The following is a 16,814-nucleotide window of genomic DNA, read 5'->3' on the forward strand; positions in this document are numbered from 1 at the left end:
AGGAATTGCCAGATAATAGGGATTTGAAACCAAAAATAAGTTATGATGGTGAACTGCTTGGGTGATTATGACTGATGAGCAGTAATTTATTTAAGGAGCAAAAGAAAGTAGCAACATACAAAACGGTTCGTGCTGTATGGGAAAGTTACTCTGGATGGCTGACTCTGAACTCAATACAGTGAAGTATTCGTTTGAGTAACACTTTACTACTGGAGGGATCAGTTGCTGAAAATTTTATTTCCTACAAGACTTGGTCTCCAATTAAAACGTACCTTAGAGACCTCGCGTTTAACTTTAGTGATTGTACCATTTCATTGAAATTTTAGATGCCACTTTGTGAGATCTGCTGTCCCCATAATAACCCTTGGTGACTGCCCAAACCAGGTAAAATGATGTTCACCTGGTAGACGAATGGAGGCTGGTGGAATAGTCGAGTCAGCTGTGGGCTGAATGAGTCTCTAGTCAGTTATTGGTATCACTGCCATTTTTCTGGCTTAATAGAAACATGTAAATGACTGGTGTTTTAATGAGTGGATTAAGCTTATTATTCTTTAGAGTCATTAAACTTGAGGGCTGGAAGGGGTTCCCGCGTGTTGTGTTTGCCCCGTATGGTGTGCTTTCAAAACCAGCATGACTAAGCAGCAACTGCTTGATGGTAATCCAAGCAGCTTCGCACCTATTATCTTACACGATTCTTCATGTGTTTATATTAACTGACTGGCCCTGTAGACATTTGAGTCTGTGATCCAGATGATCCTTCCTCTTCATTTTACAGTTACAGGAACTGAAACCCTAAAGTATCGAATGACTCTCCAGAGTCAAACAGCTAGTTGAGGGCAGTTCCAGAACTGCTTCACAGCCTGAGTATTTCTCTGGATTCTGCTTCTAAGCTTGGAAGAGACGTTACTTATTTTCAGCGTGTTAGAGACCTTTGTCAGACTGCAGAGATGCTCTTTAAAGATGTCTTACTGATAGAAGAGCTGGGAGGCAGTGGTGAAACAGTAAAAGGAAAGAGTCTAGTTTGGGCTCCGTTGCCGCCTGTGCTCATCCTTCACCTCGCTGGACCCCGAGCTCCGTCATCTGGAAGTAGAGGAGTTAGACTGGCCAGTTTCCCATCCGCCAGTCCAAGGCTTGGTGACACCACGCAGTCAGTGAACCGTGGATACTGAGGGTCCCTCCCAGCACTGAATTACACATTCCCTCATTCTGAAGAAGCCTTTCTTCCTCCCCGTCCCCAGTTTACTTGCTTGGGTGGCTTTCAAGGTCTCCTCTAACCTTGAGGAGTCCAAGTTTGATTTAGAACTTGTTAGGGCCGCTCTTTGAACCCATGTACTCTGTCTTCTGCGCTCGTCTTCTTGGTCTCACTCTCCCGTCAGCTTGTCTGTTCCCTGAGCCCCTGCACGGCGGCATCCACGTGTCCTTGAATGTCTGGTGGGAAGGAGGCGGCAGGGGAGAAGTGAGTTGTAGGCCTTCCAGAATGACCACGTATTATTCCACATCCTCTGCCATCTCTGATCTCCCCCTGCCTTGTACAAAAAAGGCAGCATTTCCTCCTGGCTTCATCTGTTTAGAGGCAGGGTGGTACTTCAAAACCGGAGTGGATTACTGTTTCAAATATGAGTAAGACTTACGAATTTGAGCATACTTTATTGGGATTTATGCAGTCTTAGAGAGCCTAGTCGCTGTTGCCAAATCAGCAAATGCCCACTGTTGTAGGACACAAAGATAAACTTGTCCCCTGCCTTTTAAGAGCTTAAAGGCTTAATAGGGAAGTCAGAAAAGTTACAGAAATAGAAACTAGCTCCGAACTCGGGCTGTGTAAGTGCAAAGAAATCCAGTCTTACCTTTGCTGGAAACAGAATCCTTAGGGATTCCACTTTCCCGTGTATTAGAGAATCAGAATATTTAAAGCACCGAGATACTTTTCTTCTTTATTGAAAAAAATCTGATTCTTAGAAAATCCAGATTAGTGCTGGGCTTCTCTTCCCTCAGAAATAGCCCTAAAGAAATGCGTCATCTCACACACAAAAACACGTCTGCATCTGCTCTACACCAGCTTGGTTCTTCCCGCCTTTGTACTGGCGTGCCTCCTCCCCGGCCGGGCGTCTCTGCCTGCTCGTCTGTTGTGGCAGACACAATCCTGACAACTTCACCAAGCCTAGAATACTCCAGAAATTCTGGTTTTTATTGCTTTGTTTTCCTCCTTTTCCTTTCTCACCTTCCTCCTCCTCAGAACTACTCAGATGTACTGTCCACCGGTGGTTAATTAATGTATGTGATTTTCCCGTCTTAGACATCGTATTATTCACGATTTTGCAGAAGTTTTGTCTGAAGTTCCAGGCCAGAACTTTAGAAGACGTCAGGAAATGTTTGCATCTTTTTAAACTGGCTTGTTCGTTGCTTGTAGATTTCCTACTGAAAACCAAAAATATTTCTCTTATTTCTGCCCAAACCAAGCCAGTTCCCACAACTTTATGCACCTTTCTAATAGGACTGGTTCCCAGATCCGTTTTTTCTCAGCTGCCTGCTGTTGCCAGCTGAAGACCCGCTCCCGTTAGCCTCACCTGGCCCTCTGGTGACTCGCAGGCGGGACGCTGACCTGCGTGTCCAGCTTTAAAGTGGCTGGAGAAGCCCCACCGGGTGCTTCTGGCTGCAGTTTCACTGACAGGTCAGTTCTTGGCCGCAACACAGCCATTTTCTACTTTTAGGACCCTCGCAGGGGAAGCACCTCAGCAATCGCTGTAAATACTTTCTTCTTCTCCCGTTCTCCCCACAAATCCTCCCCTGTTACCCGCATATATCACCTTTTGGAGGCTGATAAAAATAGCGCTCCAGGCTTCAGACAAGAGCAGTTGGCTTCATTCCGACTGGCTCCTCACCCACGTCCATAAGAGAAAGAGCAGCAGAGTGCAGAGTCTTTCTGCATCTCTGCATCGTAAAGGGAGAGGTGCCGTCTTTATGACTGTCTTGAGTTAGAGGAAACTGGGGCCCAGCAGGGATGGAATGGGGATCCCCTGGCACAGGGCGGCTCCTTGGTAAATACCCTGTGAAACAGTGTCTCCTAGGCTGAGAAAGGGCAATCTGGCACGACAGCCAGGTCAGAGAGACGAGAGAGGATTTGGGGACATATGTCCTGCTTGTCACTTCCTACATGGAAGAGAGCATTTCTCCTGGGGTAGTTTCTCGAATGTCATGTGGGTACCAGTGTGTTTCCAGGGGAGGTGCTGGTGGCCTCATTTTTAAGCCCTGTGTCTGACAAATTGAGGCTTTGACTTTGCTAGCCGACAGGCCCTCTGCTCTCCATCTTCCCGCCGAGGCTGTGCTGCTGCGCTGCCTTCAGTTAGCACTTGACGTTTGCACAACTGTCCGCCCGTGTCATTCTCTGCAGATACGCAGACTTACCGCCCTTCTTGGAACAGCACACAGGGCACCGGGAGGTGCGAGGACTGCAGACAGGACTCAGTGCACGGCTGGTAAACTGGGTTTTCAGTTTCTCAAATCCTTTTTTGGAAATTGGCAGAATATAAATTATAAACTAACAGAAATTGTAGTTTTATTACCTTTTTTGCTTTTCCTCTTACAAAATTAATAACTCTGGGGTTAGAAAGAGGCCTGAGGAGGTGATCTCTACAAAATTGGCTGGAACCGACCAGAAGGCCCTGGAGGGGTTGACGCAGAGGAGGTGCTGAGGGAGTCTTAGGCGATAGAACTGTGGATATGTCTTGGCTGTGGTGGTGGTTACACAGCTGGATGCATTTGACACAACCCACAGGGCTGTACACTGAGAAGTGTGCATTTCCCTGTTTGTACATTGTCTCTCTGTAAACCTGTCTTTTAAGAAAGAAGGAAAATTACAGCTTTTAAAAACAGACGTTGTGCCTGCGCCCTGAGCTGGATCATGCGTTCACTGGAAACCATCACGCCTGCCTGATGGGCTGCTAGACGGGGTGCTGGGTTCTTGCTCCAGTGCCTCGCTTCGTGCACACTCAGGGCGTGCTTGTTCAGAGTCAGAATTAACTCATGTCCCCCTGTCAGAGTAAGAGTCTGCGACCTCAGGCAGGAAAGAGAGTTTAATCCACATACTCATGTCTTTATTATCAGTTCCTGTTTTAGACTTGGCCCCCCTGGTAAACACTTGACAAAAATATAATAGTCGTTAGGAAATTATGTCATCAAAATTCGATTCTATTTGTGGTCATTGGGGACAACTAATAATTGGTGAAAGCAGAATTTCCAGCAGGATGCAGAGGAAAGTAACTTCCCTTTAGAATGAGAAATCGGGTGGGGACGACTGGATCAAGTTCTGTTCAAGGTCACGGAACACCGTCTGGCTCTTTGCTTCTGGTTCAGGGAAGCGCTAAACCTTCCATAATCACACATGCACTTTACTGACAGGATTCCCGTCCACACCACAGGCTTTGCGGCCAGCTGTGTTTTCTTCTTGGCATTCCTTCTTTTCCCCTCTACTGTGGCCCCTTGCTGTCTCCGTGTCTGCCCAGCTTGGGGTGGAGGTGTCCGTAAGCCACGGGGAGGGGAAGCGCATGTGTGTGTTTGGAACGGTGGCCTAATCAGATAAACACTGTGGAGCTTGCTGGTCCGCGTGGAAGAGCAGCTGCAGCCGAGCCTGGGCCCTCGGGCTCTGCATGCGCCAGCCGCTCCCCTGGCCGCAAGCGCTTTTGTCTGTGGTCCTGACAGCCCCGTGGGGCACGGCCACCGGTCACTGCGCCTGTGACAGTGACCTTTATCTGAATCCCCAGGAAGGAAGGCTGTGTCCCACGTTTATTTTTTTCAATGAAATGATGGAATCAATTCACAAATAGGAAATTCTGCATGACTCTGACACACAGGAAGGTGTCTTCTGTGTGATCATATGGTGTCTTTCTGTTTACTCTTGCCTTCCTTGACGTAACCGCTCTTCCCTTCTAAGAAATCTCTAAGCTGTCAAAGACCCATGCCGCTGTCCGGTTTGCAGCCTGTGCCTCTGCTCTCCCCCCTCCCTGGTGACACCATCTCGAAAGGGCATCAGGCCAGGCGAACACCCTGAAGAGCCCTGAGTGTAGTCTGATTTGTGAGGAGAGGAAGCCTCTGTGTTCCTGCCGTTTGCTTGGCCATGACTTGACTTCCTCGGCAAGTTCCGTCTTCGCCTGGAAACCCCACTTCACACTGGGGACCGGGGTCCTTCAGCCCGGGGTACCAACTTCAAAGCTCAGCTAAGAGCTTCAGCCTGCACTTCTCCCTTCTCTCCTCTGCTTCCCCAGGACATAGCTGTGCCCTTGGAGTTGTTGGACGTGTGCATCTGTTTTCCGAGCTGGGAGCTCAGAATGTCTCCTGCCTTCAGAGCACAAGCGCCGTTGATGTTGTTGGGTTGCATTTGTTTGTCTTTTCCACACTCACACGGTTTGCTGAGTTTGGTGGCCTGCTGGCCTGGACAATAATAAAGCTTCTGTCGAGGTGGGCAAACAGCTAATGGCGTGGGGCACAGAGGGGACTCCTACAGTGGCCGCCTGTGGTCCACCAGGCTGGTGGTCAGAGGGTCAGAGCAGGCGAGAACAAAGCCAGTCTGCGCAGGCAGATTGCAAAATCAGTGTGTTAGTTGTGTTCTTGTCCCCTTGCCTTGCTCCTGGCTGAAAGGGAAAATGCTGGTCCAGTGTATGCAGAATCGTTCCAGGCAAGTGCCCACTCCAGAGACTTACCTGCTGTCACGTTACCCCTGGCAGTTCTGAAGAGGGCCCACATTTATCTATTTGATCTGTTTAAAAAGTCATTGACAGAGGAATTCTTCTCAAACACCCTCCAGAGTTGGTCACTACCGTCTCAGTGTTTCAACATATTTGTATTCTTGATCGCTCCTCACATAAGTTGTGTGCTTATTTCTTTTTTGACACCGATGGGGCACTTTGAGCAGCATGGTTCATAATGTGTAAGTGTTTCCCTCTTATTCCTAACTTGATGCAGTGTTGTCACTCAGTTGAAAATGTCCTGGTTAAGGTTGTGAATCTGGATTTGTAGGTCTCGGGGGCAGAGATCACAGCAGCTAGCCCTGGTCTGGGTGGGAGAGGGCGTGAACTTGTCAGCGACCCCTGCGAGTCTGTCGACAGCTCTCTCACAGGGCTCCAGTGCTGAGATGATGATGGTGACGTGTACAGTCTTGAGTCATGGTCCCGTTAGGCTTCTGAGAAAGAAAGTGCGAGGAGAAAAGACTTTTCTGTTCCTTGGTGTGTTGAGGTTAGCACGTGGCTTTAAACAAATTTTAATTTGTGCTTTGAAGGTCTGTGGCTTGGACTGGGCCTGTCAGTCGTTGTCATTCTCCTTCAAAGCCCAGAGATGGGCTGCTGACCACGAGTGAGAGCAGGCATTGGGTTGGATGTGGTTCCTGGGGTCTTAGTCGAATTCGAAAATCCATTGAAAAGAAAAGTCATAATGTTAGTGGGCACTGGGACATCCTCAGACAAAAGGTTAGATTTAAAATGAGGATTAGGTGTAAGTAATCTTGGGGAAAGGATGTAATTGACGTTTTTTATTTTGTTTTGTTTGTTTTTAAAGGAAAAATTGGACTAACCTAACAACCAAAAGGGCCTCTAAGCCACCAACAGTGCCCTTTGTGTCGTCAGCACTTGTTGCGCCCCACCCAGTGTTACCGTCACACCGTTTGTGTGCTTCGCTTTTGTAATGAGATCATAAGTGCCCCAGACAGGGAATTTACAGTGCTTCGTATATGTCATAGTTGTTAACAACATGATCCATACAGAATGGCATTGATGTATGTTGATGAAAGCTCTTCTTTTTATTTTCCAGAAACCTCCTATGGGCCCCGGGGTTTTAAGGCTGAGGAGCCAGTGTTGACAGTCACGCCCTCTCCCTGCCCCACAGCTCAAGTGACCGGTTAGGAATACACCTGGCATTTCACTTGACCTTTCTCTTTAAAAAATAAAATTAACTTTTAATTGACCGTCACACTTTAGATCTCAGATTTTTCAGAGTAACAAGGAGAAAAGCTGAAGTAGCTCAATTATTGATTTGAATAAGAATAAGAATTATTGATTTGAATAAGAATGTGAGAGAAAGCATGAAATAATAGAAGACATGCTTTGTCTGATTTCTGTGCAGGGGTTCTCATTGGATCTAGGGTCCTGGGCGCCTGGGCAATGCCTTTGGCCAGGTCACTCTGATCCTGAACATAATCTGACATATTTCTATCTTTCTGCTTTTAAAGGGGTTAATTCTGTAGAGAAAAATAAAGTGAAAGAGATCTAAAGATATTCAAAAGACTGGAGAGGGCAAGGTGCCTCTAAATCCATCATACATCTTCAGGTCTTATTTTTGCCAAATCTCTCACCAGAGCACTAATAAACAGACTAAATTAAATACTCTGCTCGCTTCCTCTGTTTGTCTCAGCTGGTACTTTGGCAGAGAAGCTGTTCGTCCGGGAACTGTCCCAGTAGCAGGTGGCAGGAGATAGCAGGCGACACGTTGAATCACCAGCCTCTGGAAAGCACTGTGTTTGCCGGTAGCCCTCACTCTCACATGTGGCACAAAACCTTCTCACTCGAAGTTTTTGTCTTGCCTTTTTGTTTTTAAGAAAAGTTTGATTTTTGTGGGTCCCAGATATTGACCTGCTTTCTGAATGGTTAAAGAAAAGGTGAGGGCTTCAGCTGACATCATATGATGTTTGGGGATCCCTCCCAGTCAAGACAGACAGGAAGAGGACCGCAGAGCCCCTCCCGCAGGCCCTCGGGCCCCGTCTCTCACTCATTCTTGTGGCATGCACCCCCAGAGCAAGGAGAAGCTGCCCCACCCAGGGTCACCACTGAGAGACGACCCCAGCAAGAGCAGCATCGGAGTTCTTTCCCAGGTCCCCTGCTTCGTGGGAAAACTGATCCCATATACACTCGGCTGGGACTGCTGAGGCCTTTTAAAACCCCCAGGGCGCAGCAGGAAGCATGAGGAGAGAGGCTGCAGAGCTGGAGAGAGCTAGGGCCAGCGCACGGCTTTGCGATCACAGGACCTCAGTGTTAACTTCCGTTCCATTGTTGTTTTTTCTTTTTTGTTTTCTTTTGGTTCAGTGAAGAGTGTCTCAGTCTCTCCTGAGTGCCCCAGAAATATCAGTATAACTCAAAGCCGATTTCCCTCCGGAGCTGCTATGCCATTCTGTTCTTTGTTTTTGCTTCAGCTGTTTTATTTTAAACTTCTGAAGTGTCAGCTCCAGCTTCACGTCTCTCTTCTAATGAAATATGTATTTACATAACGCCATGGTTAGCATTTTCCCCAAATCATTTTTCATAAATCTCATATTAAAACAAGATGTTGAATTAGGGGGTATTAAATAAGGAATAAAATAATAAAAATAGTATTTTTGTTTGTCATTTATTATTACTTTGCCTTCTCTTTCCCATTTCAGACTTTATAGTTAATGAGTCTTATCCTCAAGTTTTTATTGAGAGTAGGCTTTTCTGAGTGTGGATCCCATCAGCTGCACATCTGTAAATCCCTAAGAGAAGGACCTGCTGGTGGAAGATGGACTGTCATGTTGACGGGTAAGAGTGAACACCGAGATTCTCTTTTCTTATGCTCTGTTTAGATTTCGACACAGCCCCAACTGCTGGTACCTGAGAGACTGGACCATCCACACCTGGATGAGGCAGTGTCTAAAGTACGGTGCGCAAGACAAAGCCTTATACACCCTTGTCAATAAGGTGAGTGCTTTCCTGGCATTCGCAGCTTATTCTCCTGAGCTTAGATGATGTGGTGTGTGTACCTATTACAGTACAGCAAAGAGTAGTGCAAGAAAGAACTTCTAAAATTCTTTGTTCTCAGATATCCTTTTTAGAATGGAGCTGGACACATTTTTAAAAAACTGGATGCATTTAAACAAAATTACGTATTTTTTAAAAGACAGTATTCCTAGGTCTTCTGAATTCCCTGACTCCTCCCCTCCAGCCCCAGAGTCCCTGTTGATTAGGGTCTTTCTGAACATTACACTCCACCGAAGGGTTCAGTCTTCATTACCTTCACAGTAAGAAAGAAAATACAAAGTAAGCAAAAGTTTAGAATGTTATTATTGTGTGTCTCAAGCTACAACACTAGTTTGACCCATAAAAAGATTTTAACAATATTTCTGTGAGAATGTACTATTTCTAAAGTGTCATTGGACCTTGCATGTTAGAACTCAAAAGGAAATACTAGTTTTGTTTTGGGGAGTTTTTTCTCCCATGACTTGGGCCCACTTCATCTTAGCATACATTGCAGGCAGTTTGTGTGTGAGATGTTGCATTGGGCATGGCATTTTCTACAAAAATGAGTAATCCTGTCCTTGCCCTCAGGAGGCTTGTGATTTAAGGCAGATAAGCAGGTGCATGGATGCCTCTAACACTAGGCCCCAGGGCAGGACTGCACTAAATCCTGCTCTCTGCAGTTCAGAGTTTAATGACACAGATTATACTCAGAGAGAAAGATTCCCATGAAAACAAAGCAAGAGAGGTCTAGAGAGGCAGAAAAGTCTACCTCATTTTCTGCTGCCCCTAGTCTTTTAGTGGAAAGAACCCTGGACAAAGAGTCAGAAGGTCCAGGCTGTCACCCTGTAAGTTCCACCAATTGCCTGTAACTTCTGGCAAATAGTTTTATCCTTCTACGTCTTAGTTTTTTCAACTCTAAGTCAAGTGACTTATACTAAATCAGTAATTTCCAACCTTGGCTGCCCATTAGAACCACATAAGAAGCTTTTAAAATTACAGATGCTTTTCTCTACCCCCAAGATTCTAATTTAGTTGATCTTCCTGGAGTCTAGGCATTGGTATTTTTTTAATGGATTTTTAAAGTCTTTCTTAAATAGACTGTTTTTTAGAGCAGTTTTAGGTTCATAGCAAAATTGAGCAGAAGGTACAGAGAGTTCCCATATGCTCCCTGTCCCCACACAGGCACAGCCTCCCCCATTATCAACATCCCACAGCAGATGGTACATTTGCTACAATTGATGAACTACACGGACACGTCATCATCACCCAAGTCCATAATTTACATCAGGGGTCACCCTTGGTGCTGTACATTCTGTGGGTTTGGACAAATGTATACTGACATGTATCCGCCATTATAGCATCATACAGAGTAATTTCACTGCCTCAGAATCCTCTGTGCCCCACCTGTTCATCCCTCATTCCTATCTTCTTAAAACTGCCAGGTTGGTTCTAATGTGCAGCCAGGGTTGAGAGTCACTGACAGCTGATTTCTAAGGTTTCTTCCAGCCTTAATGGTTTATCATTCTGAAATAGTTTGTTTTTACCCTGCCCGTAGGGATTAGTGCTGATTTGGATGACCACTTTGGGAAATATAGACACTGCCCGTGAGCTACAATCTTTTGAAAACAATGGCTTCCATGCTTTTTTCCATTTCAGCATTTTGGAGGCATCCCATACAGCCTCCTAGTAACAGTGACTCAGTTCGGCAGTGATTCGCAATTGGGGGTTAGGACGATCGGACTCTCCCAAGGGAATGGGTATAGTTCAAAAGAATTCCTCAGGTGTTTCTGGTGGTTGGTGGGAAAGAATGGGGCAGTGTGGGAGGTGGTGGTTAATCCTACTGAACTAAGGATTTAAAACAAACGAAAATATAACCGCAGTGTAGATCATTAGTAGTCAAACTTGATTGTGCATGAAAATCACATGGGAAGCTCACTAAAGCTTCAGGTTTCTGTGCCCCATTCCCAGAGAGTTCAATTCGGTAAGTCTGAGGCTTAGGAATCTGCACCGTTAGAAGCACTCCTGGAAAATTTGACGCAGAGGCTAAAGGGTCCACATTTTGAGAAATCTGGATTCTCAAATATTCAGCTACTTGTGAACAGAACATCCTAGGAGCTTGGTTAGTAATATTTTGTTGGCATATTTCTTGGGTCTTTAAAACCCAGTCTAAGAGACGAGATAACAAGTCATGACAAGGATGTGAAGAAAAGGGGACCCTTGTGCCGATTGGCAGGAATGTATATTGGTGCCGCCACCATGGGAACCAGTTGTGGAGGTTCCACAAAAATTTAAAAATGGAACTACCATATGATCCAGCAGTCCCACTTCTGGGTCTGTATCAGAGATGTGCACTCCTGTGCTCATTGCAGCATCGTTCATAATAGCCAAGATACAGAAACAACCTAAGTGTCCATTGATGGGTGAATGGATAAAGAAAATGTGGGATATAGATATATATACACAATGGAATATTATTCAGCCATAAAAAGGAGACCCCACCATTTGTGACAACTTGGACAAGTGAAATAAGTCAGTCAAAGAAAGACAAATACTCTATGATCTCACTCATGTGTGGAATCTAAAAAAGCTGGACTCATAGAAACAGAGTGTAGGGGCTGGCTCCGTGGCCGAGTGGTTAAGTTCACGTGCTCCGCAACGGCGGCCCAGGGTTCAGATCCTGGGCGCGGACATGGCACCGCTCGTCAGGCCACGTTGAGGCGGCGTCCCACATCCCACAACTAGAAGGACCTGCAACTAAGATATACAACTGTGTACAGGGGTTGGGGAGATAAAGCAGAAAAAGAGAAAAAAAAAAGATTGGCAACAGTTGTTAGCCTAGGTGCCAATCTTTTAAAAAAAAAAAAGAAACAGAGTGTAGAAAGGTGGATGTGGGGAACTGGGGGAGGGGGAAATGGGGAGATGTTGGTCAAAGGGTGCAATCTTCCTGTTATAGGATGAGTACGCTCTGAGGATCTAACGTACAGCCTGGTGACTATAGTTACCAGTGCCATATTGTGTATGTGAAAGTTGCTGAGAGTAGATGTGAAAAATTCTCATTACCACCACCACAACAAAAGAAGTGTAGTTATGTGAGATGATGGGTGCGCTAACTGACCTTATTATGGTAATCATTTTGCAACTTACATGTGTGTTAAATCACCATGTTGAACCCCTTAAACTTACACGATGTTATTTATCAATTATAGCTCAGTAAAGTTGGGGGGAAAAGCAGTCTAAGGACCAGAGCATGCTGCACAATGTGATAATACACGCTTTCTCGTGGGAGTCCACTTTTGTAGTCACAGTCATACCTTACAAAGAGAATCACTGAGCCAGTGGAGCATGTGGGGGTTTTTTGTTGTTGGTTTGGTTCGAGGTTTTTTTTTAGCTATGATGAGGCGTTAGAGTTTTCACATATCAATTGTCTTATACCAGACACCCCCTCACAACTTTCTCATCTTGACCAGCAGTTCCAATAACCAAACCTCATGAGTCACAGCTTCTATTTCACTGTCACAGAGGCTGTAAAATGATAGTCAAATATTTTAAAGCTAATGGTGGCAAGTTTCATCCTGAATAATACATAGGAATATATTATAAACTGAAATCAGTGGCTATTTTTCTCTTATTTTCCATTTATTTTCATTTTCTTCACAGGTTCAATATGGAATTTTTCCAGATAACTTTACGTTCAATTTACTAATGGATCATTTCATAAAGCAAGAAAATTACAAAGGTAAGAAACCAAACCCAGGTCTATTTCTAGTGGAGCTCAGCTCCCAACGGGAAGTAATATAGTCACCTTCCCTTTTTTGTTTCTTAATAACATCTCTTTACATCACTCTTTTAATCAGAAATAGAAGTGTAGTTGATTTACCAAACCAGCTGGCCAGATAGAAGAATCGTATCCAGGTTTTTCCCCTGAGTTTCTCAAGTTTGTTTGCTCGTGTCTCTGCAGGCAATGGACAGTGAATTCAGTTAAGCAGTAAACCCTGCCGGAGCTTCCACGGCTAGTTAAGATTATAGTAATGCAGTTAGTAGCTTGACTTCTTTTAGCACCATTTGCTCACTGTTCTATTTAAGTGACAGTTGTTGTATATGTAAAATATCAAACCATAAAATCAGTTGACTTTTCCTGGAAAGAGCGGTCCCCTCGCTTTGAAGGAAGGTCATTTCACCCCCTAGGCTTTTGTTCCCTCATCTGTAAGATAAGTGGACAGTGATCTCTGAGATCTCAAGCCCCGAAATTCTCTGACCCCGTGAGATTAATTTAAGGTGGCTCTTCCCTTCAGCTGCAGTGAGGGAGGCCGAGGAAAGAGGGGATTGCAGCCGACTACAGAGCAGTCGGCCAGTCTGCAGTGGACAGGGGGCTGCCGGAGAGCCCACTTGTGCTGCAGCTGTGCCGACGGTGAAGGGGCAGCAGAGGCCTTGCCATCGTGTGAAGACACACACTGCTTTCCCCTCCCACCATCTCCCCCTCAGGCTTGGTTCTGAGGAGCACGAGGGGGCTACCTCGGGAAGAGGATATGGACTGGGGTCACTTGCCATTTATGACATCTGTGATTCCTGCCATTGGGTTCTGCCCCTGCTCCCTGCCTCTCCTGTTGCATCTGTGGTCAGTGCTCGGGCTACACTTGTGGCAGCCCTCTCCTTTCCCTTCTCTGCGCCTCCACTTCATCTTCTTTCTCACGAGGCTTGTAGCTGCCGACTGCCAAAAAGTATTTGCTGTGCATTATTTTTTGAAATGTTAATTATCCCTTCTTGTCCATTTCTTAAACACGCATTTCCTGAGTTCAACTAAAAGATAATTAGTGGGGTCGGCCCAGTGGCTGAGTGGTTAAGTTCATGTGCTCCCCTTCAGTGGGCTGGGGTTCAGATCCTGGGCGCAGACCTACACACTGCTCATCAAGCCATGCTGAGGCTTGATGAGCTTGTGTGTGTCCCACACAGAAGAACTAGAATGACTTACAACTAGCGTATACAGCTGTGTAATGGGGCTTTGGGGAGAAAAAAAAGAGGAAGATTGGCAACAGATGTTAGCTCGGGGCCAATCTTCCTCCCCGCCACCCCCTGCCAAAAAAGGATAATTATGCTTTGCATATTTCATAATCTTTTCTCTGTGACTGTCAGATTTAAGAATCCATATTACCGTGTCATTGGAAAATTATGTATTAGCAGTTTTCTCCCTTACTCTTTAAAGTGAGTATTAACACTCTTTAAAGTATGTTGGAGTTTTTTTTCCTAAATACAGAGTAAATAATATTGAAGATTTTTTAAATAAAGTTTTAATGAAGATTATTGTTTATGGCAAAAATTTAGCAAATATACTTTTTATTGTTGTTAGGCTAGGAAATATCAAAGTACACAAATAATTATGGAGGAAAGGTAAATTAATTATACAGGCCAATCTAATTTCACTTCCCACGCTGACTGAAATACAGAATGTAGGTAAAAGATAAAGCAAATTTGAATTATCTTTCATGTGCCATTTTGGATTCAGTAATGAACAGGTGGCAAAATTATTTCTTTTTTAAACTGGATTTTTTGCTTTAATTGTATTCTTTTAAAATACTGGTTGTTTGGGGGGGCTGGGGGTTTTTTTCAATGTCTTCCAGGTCCTTCTTTTGCTACTGAGCTACTGGATGACTTCCTGGTCTGCCTGCCTGTCTCAGTTTCCTGATTTGCAAATAGAATGTGAAAATTCTTGCCTGTGGCCTTGTTCAGAGCCATGACAACATGTACAAAACCAGCTGGCTAGGAACGTTGCAAATCAGTGCTAACTCTTACGAGTAGGTGCAAAAATCAGTTAACCCAGCAACTCAGTCAGTCAGAAACATTTTCGGTGCCTGTGTTATGTGCAGGCACTGTATTTTAAAACAATATTAACATTCTCTAATTTAACAGCAAATATTAAAGGAAAGAAATTGTTTGAACTTGATTTTCTTGGCCTCCATCTGTGTTGTGGAATATTGGGGGAAAGTCAAAATTGCTCAAGGTCTGATCTCCTGTGATCAGCATTCATGCGAAACAAATATCTCGTATTGTGTGGTATACTCAGGGCTTATAATTTATGAATGAGCGTTTTCCTTTCTCTTCTTTCAAGTCTTTTAAGGTCAGTCTGATTGTCCTTTTTATAGTCATCAGTTTTCTATGTTTGAAATAATACCTGGGATTTAGGATTGCCTGTAGCATTTGTCCTCTTTTACCCAAACAGAGCGAAGGTTCCAGAACATAGAATAGGACAGTCAGCCCCCACTCTGCTTGCCAGGGTGACCTGGAAAATATATTTGCCTCCTTTCTGTATGCCTTAGCTCTTCTGGCTGGTGGACCTGATGCCTTAAATCTGCTTCACAACTTATGAGGCATCTTCATACGTATTATCTTATTGGGCTGTCCAAAAGTCTTTTGAAGTAGATGGGATCAATGGTATTTCATCATTTTGAAGGTGCTACTGAGAGAAATTAACTGACTTCTTTGATGTCCTTGAGGACACTGGTGCCGTAGTACCTGATCCAGTGCATGATTGTGGGTATAATAGAAGCTAAAGGCTTGGGGAGACCTAATTTGTAGAACTAAGACCAGAGCCCACTTTTTTTTTTGATGAAGATTAGCCCTGAGCTAACATCTGCCACCAGTCCTCCTCTTTCTGCTGAGGAAGACTGGCCCTAAGCTAACATCCGTGCCCATCTTCCTCTCCTTTATATGTGGGACGCCTACCACAGCATAGCTTGACAAGCGGTGCATAGGTCTGTGCCCAGGATCCAAACCGGCGAACCCCGGGCTGCCTAAGTGGAACGTGCAAACTTAACCGCTGAGCCACTGGGCCGGCCCCGTGAGCCCACATTTTTTACTTTTTATTTCTGTGTATTTTTCTATCATGCCCTGCTTCCTAAGAGTGTTTATAGTTAAATACAGATTTGGTGATGCTGCCAAAAACTAATTTCTTGTCTTTTTTACTTTGATCGTTTTGCAGATGCTTTATCCGTGGTTTTTGAGATCATGAGGCAAGAAGCCTTTGAAGCACCTTCCACCCAACTTCTGTCGCTCTATGTTCTATGCCACTGCCTGGCAAGCAAGACAGACCTGAGTGTAAGTGATCTGCCTTCGAGCAGCACTGGGAGCCTTAGGAAAAGCAAGCGGTGGCTGCTCAGGAGGGACGAGGGGCCAGAGGAGACCCTGCCCTCAGCAACTGGGAGAGGCGTCTAATGTTCAGCTCTGTGGCCCTGTCCAGCCAGGAGTGAGCGTTCGTTCTGCACACTTTAGTCACTGGCCTCTCACAGAGTGGGACTGGACGTTCCCCCACTTGAAAGAATCTGTAGTGAAAGTCCTTCTGCACGTTTTGGAACTTGAGCTGGCTGAGTGCTGCTCAGACCTTCAGGAATGGGGCGTTGATGGTCAGTGAGCGGGACACAGCACATCGCAGAAGTAGTGAGGCAGCTGCTTGACCACAACTCACAGGGCAAATACTGATTATTTAGTCTCAGTATTTCCCTCGGGGTGCTCTGGGTCAGGCCAGAATACCAAGTTCTGGTTTCTTCCCTCAGGTTAGGATGTTCAGTCCTTCTTTATTGCTATCCTAAGGATAACTCATGTTTCAGTAGCACTGGCTTTACACCAGGCTGTGTTCTTGGTGTTTTAAATTCATTAATGTGTGAATCCTCACAGTCTGCCGATGAGTGGCCTGGGGCACAGAGATGTTCCGTGACAGCCGCCCAGCTAGTGGCTGATGAGGCCACCTGGTGAGGCCAAGCAGGGTGGCCCTGCAGAATGCCCTTCACCTCACATGTCACAGCAGAAACAGGAGTGTGGGTAGGAGCTGAAAGGCCATTTAGTCTGGCCCGCATTCTGAAGAATCGATAGTGTGTTTAGCTTTTCTTGGATGAGCCTTCTAGCCTGTGGCTCACCTCACGTCCCTTAGTTCATTAAATGTACATTGAGCATCGACCACATTCCGTCCATTGCCAAGTGCTAGTTATACAGTGGGAGCCAGCACCTGCTGCAAGCTGAGGAGAGTACAGGCATCGAAAATGACAGAACTGACTCATGAGCCTCAGATGAAGGCTGTAGAGCGCTACAAGGATG

At 45.3% G+C, this 16,814-nt stretch overlaps 1 protein-coding gene across 1 annotated transcript in view; it reads left to right on the forward strand.

The window, feature by feature from the left end:
* Positions 1–16,814, forward strand: part of MRPS27 (mitochondrial ribosomal protein S27) — an 88,443-nt gene that overhangs the window by 60,771 nt on the left and 10,858 nt on the right. Inside the window, exons 5-7 of the mRNA XM_014851904.3 lie at positions 8,579–8,693; positions 12,390–12,468; positions 15,706–15,821. Of these exons, the coding sequence (XP_014707390.1) occupies positions 8,579–8,693; positions 12,390–12,468; positions 15,706–15,821 (310 nt within the window). The remainder of the gene's footprint in view (positions 1–8,578; positions 8,694–12,389; positions 12,469–15,705; positions 15,822–16,814) is intronic.

This window comes from Equus asinus, chromosome 9, assembly GCF_041296235.1.
Source record: "Equus asinus isolate D_3611 breed Donkey chromosome 9, EquAss-T2T_v2, whole genome shotgun sequence".
In the NCBI taxonomy this organism is placed as follows: Eukaryota; Metazoa; Chordata; class Mammalia; order Perissodactyla; family Equidae; genus Equus; species Equus asinus.